The sequence below is a fragment of the Notothenia coriiceps genome, unplaced genomic scaffold, assembly GCF_000735185.1.
Source record: "Notothenia coriiceps isolate Sejong01 unplaced genomic scaffold, NC01 NC01_scaffold00015223, whole genome shotgun sequence".
Taxonomy (NCBI): Eukaryota; Metazoa; Chordata; class Actinopteri; order Perciformes; family Nototheniidae; genus Notothenia; species Notothenia coriiceps.
In genome coordinates this window covers 7,699-10,673 of record NW_011347924.1, presented here as the reverse complement: position 1 = coordinate 10,673, position 2,975 = coordinate 7,699, and the positions used below count along the sequence as shown (strand labels likewise).

General features: G+C 41.4%; 1 protein-coding gene across 1 annotated transcript in view; it reads left to right on the top strand.

Annotated features, from left to right (window-relative positions):
* Positions 1-607: 607 nt before the first annotated feature.
* Positions 608-2,975, top strand: part of LOC104948829 (liprin-alpha-1-like) — a gene marked incomplete at both ends in the record, with an annotated part of 10,060 nt that continues 7,692 nt past the window's right edge. Inside the window, 4 exons of the mRNA XM_010775052.1 lie at positions 608-691; positions 1,436-1,567; positions 1,684-1,746; positions 2,321-2,400. Coding sequence (XP_010773354.1) covers positions 608-691; positions 1,436-1,567; positions 1,684-1,746; positions 2,321-2,400 — 359 coding nt within the window. The remainder of the gene's footprint in view (positions 692-1,435; positions 1,568-1,683; positions 1,747-2,320; positions 2,401-2,975) is intronic.

Genomic DNA, 2,975 nt, shown 5'->3' with positions numbered 1-2,975 from the left:
CTCCTTCCGAAGGACCAAAAACCTCAAACACTTTTCTCAGCGAGGTCCTTCTCCAGGATGGATGACAAACCCCCCCTAGGGGAAGATTAAATCTAGCACCAGAGAAAGTGACTATGTTTACATGCACAACATATTCCTTGGTTTCACCTCCTAATCTGAAATAGACAATGTTCCTACTGAGCTCTTGACATGGCTAATAAAAAACATATACCATCAATGCCCCTTTTTATAAAGAGCTGTCAAAATAGGATTTTTTTAAATGTTTACGCTGCTGGCGTAGAGATGCAAAAACAGCCTTCTTCATTCTTCAAAAATCGGTTGAGATGTTCAATACAACGACCTGTTGATATTAAAGTCTTGTTTTAATATCTAAAAGTAGTACAATATGTCTCTTCTCTGATCACTGGCAGTAATATTGAACTGCCATGTGTCCCAAATTGTAGTTAAAACTTCAATTAAGTTGCATATTCCAGATGGGCTTTATACTGACCATTATCAAATATAATAGTGGATATTAACGTGCATGTAAACCTAATCACTCATCGGCTCTTAGAGGATTGATTATATTAAGAAATATGTGTTTTTGTATTGTCTCTTCCATCTTTAGGCAGAGGAACGCCATGGCAATGTGGAGGAGAGACTGAGGCAGCACGAGGCCCAGCTGGAGGAGAAGAACCAGGAGCTGCTCAGGGTGAGGAAGACGAGGAAATACTTTCACTATACACTCACAGTTTTAATTTAAAGAGTAGTGCGGTGATGTTGTATTTCTGTGTTGGGCCCTGAAGGCAGCATCTCCCTCGACAAAAAGCCAATTGGATTTCTCCTTCTGATTTTGGATCAAAGCAGAAAAATAATCTGTGTCAAACAAACGTTTACGATTTACACGTTTTGTCCAGCAGGATAATCTCCACATATTAACATCACTTTCTGATTTTTGAAGTGAAAAGCTAATGTTGGGCTATAAAGGAACTACAGCACGGTCACATGACTTCACGTCACCACCGCTAAGCTAAAGGTGGCTAATGTTGGGCTATAAAGGAACTACAGCACGGTCACATGACTTCACGTCACCACCGCTAAGCTAAAGGTGGCTAATGTTGGGCTATAAAGGAACTACAGCACGGTCACATGACTTCACGTCACCACCGCTAAGCTAAAGGCGGCTAATGTTGGGCGTGATGAAGTTTAGTCGTCTCATTCAGACACTTGTTAGAAACCAACGTTTTAGATTCCCCATTGGGTTATTTACAGACGTATTTTATGTCAGCGAATTAAAGTCTCTTCAGCTCGGTTCCTTATTTCACACTAACACATATGACTTCCAGATAAGCGAGGACTAAAATGCTGACTCGTTTGAGGACTCATTCCTGTAACACGCCATTGAAACAGTCTGATCGTGTGTACCGTTTTTACAAAGCTGTCTTTTTGTGTGCAGGCACGGCAGCGAGAGAAGATGAACGAGGAGCACAACAAGCGTCTGTCTGAGACGGTGGATAAGCTCCTGTCAGAGTCCAACGAGAGGCTGCAGCTGCACCTCAAAGAGAGGATGTCTGCGCTGGAGGACAAGGTGACCGGAACATACATGTGATCTGAGAGGAGGACACTGCAGTCTTTGACAAAATGAATATGTTTTGAAAGTCAGTGTTTATTTTTCAGTGCTTCAACTCTACTTTATGCTTTCAGAATGCCCTGATCAGAGAGCTGGAGCACACCAAGAAGCTGATCGAGGAGTCTCACCACGACAAGGTGAGGACTCCTTTAAAGTTTCTGCTGTCTCTGTGTTCTCAGATCCTTTACTTAGGTAAATGTACTCAAACAACACTGTGGAAATACTGTGCTACAACAAGAAGTCCCACGTTGGAAATGTATCTTAACTAAAAGCAGGGACTATAAGCTAAATGTGGTAAAAGTAAAAAATGTCTAGATGCCATAAGATCTCTCAATTGGCTAGTTTCTAAGCTACTAGCCTGCTGTTGAATAAACAAATGATTTAATAAATACACATAGATAATTTTAATGCATACATTTTGTTGTAAAGTAGCTAAAGCTTAAAGGTAAATGTTGTAAAGTCTATCATAAATATTTCATCCATGCAGTTCCTTTAAATTGTAGTGGAGTTCAAGTATAACGTGGCATACAAAGAAAGCACTCAAGTACAAGGACCTTACATTTAAACTTAAACGCAACATCTGATTAAATGTATTTAAGTTGCATTTCGCCAATGCTTTTATATTCTGTTTGAAATATTTTAACTACACTTGTTATGCTGGCTTTTTCGTCTCCACCCATTGATCCCTCCATCTGTGAATCCGTCCTACAGGAGCAGCTCCTGATCCAGATAGAGACGATGCGGGCGGAGAGTGAGCAGGGGAGGAGCCGGAGCAACTCCTTACTGCACGGGTGAGACACCGTCACAACGCACACTCCCCCCCCCCTCTGGGTCCAATAAAGTATTCCTGATCTGTGTTGCACATATGGACCACTCCCATCTAGTGTAGCCTTTTGCATCGATCACAGTCAAAGGTCTGAAACCACCAGACTCAGGGACAGGTTCATCCCACCGGACATAAGACTGTTAAACACCTGTTAAAAAGAACATCCATAACATTCACCTGTTTGCAACTCACACATTATTTATCTAATGTATCATATTCCAGATCACTTATTGCACTATTTTATCTGTTTTATTGTGTTGCACCGTTGGAGGAGCCTGGGACCTAAGATTTTCATTGATATATCTACACCAGGGGTAGCCAACACGGTGCCCGCGGGCACTTAGTCGCCCGCAGGGGCAACGTGAGTAGCCCGCGGGGCATGTTCTAAAAATAGCTCGCCAAACCAAATCTAAAATGGTATAAAATACACAAAACAAAAAGGAAATGTTAATTAAAAAGAATCTTTGGCCCTATGCATAAATGAAACCTCAATCATAGCGGAACTCTATCTACTTTACTACAACTCTATATCTATCTAAC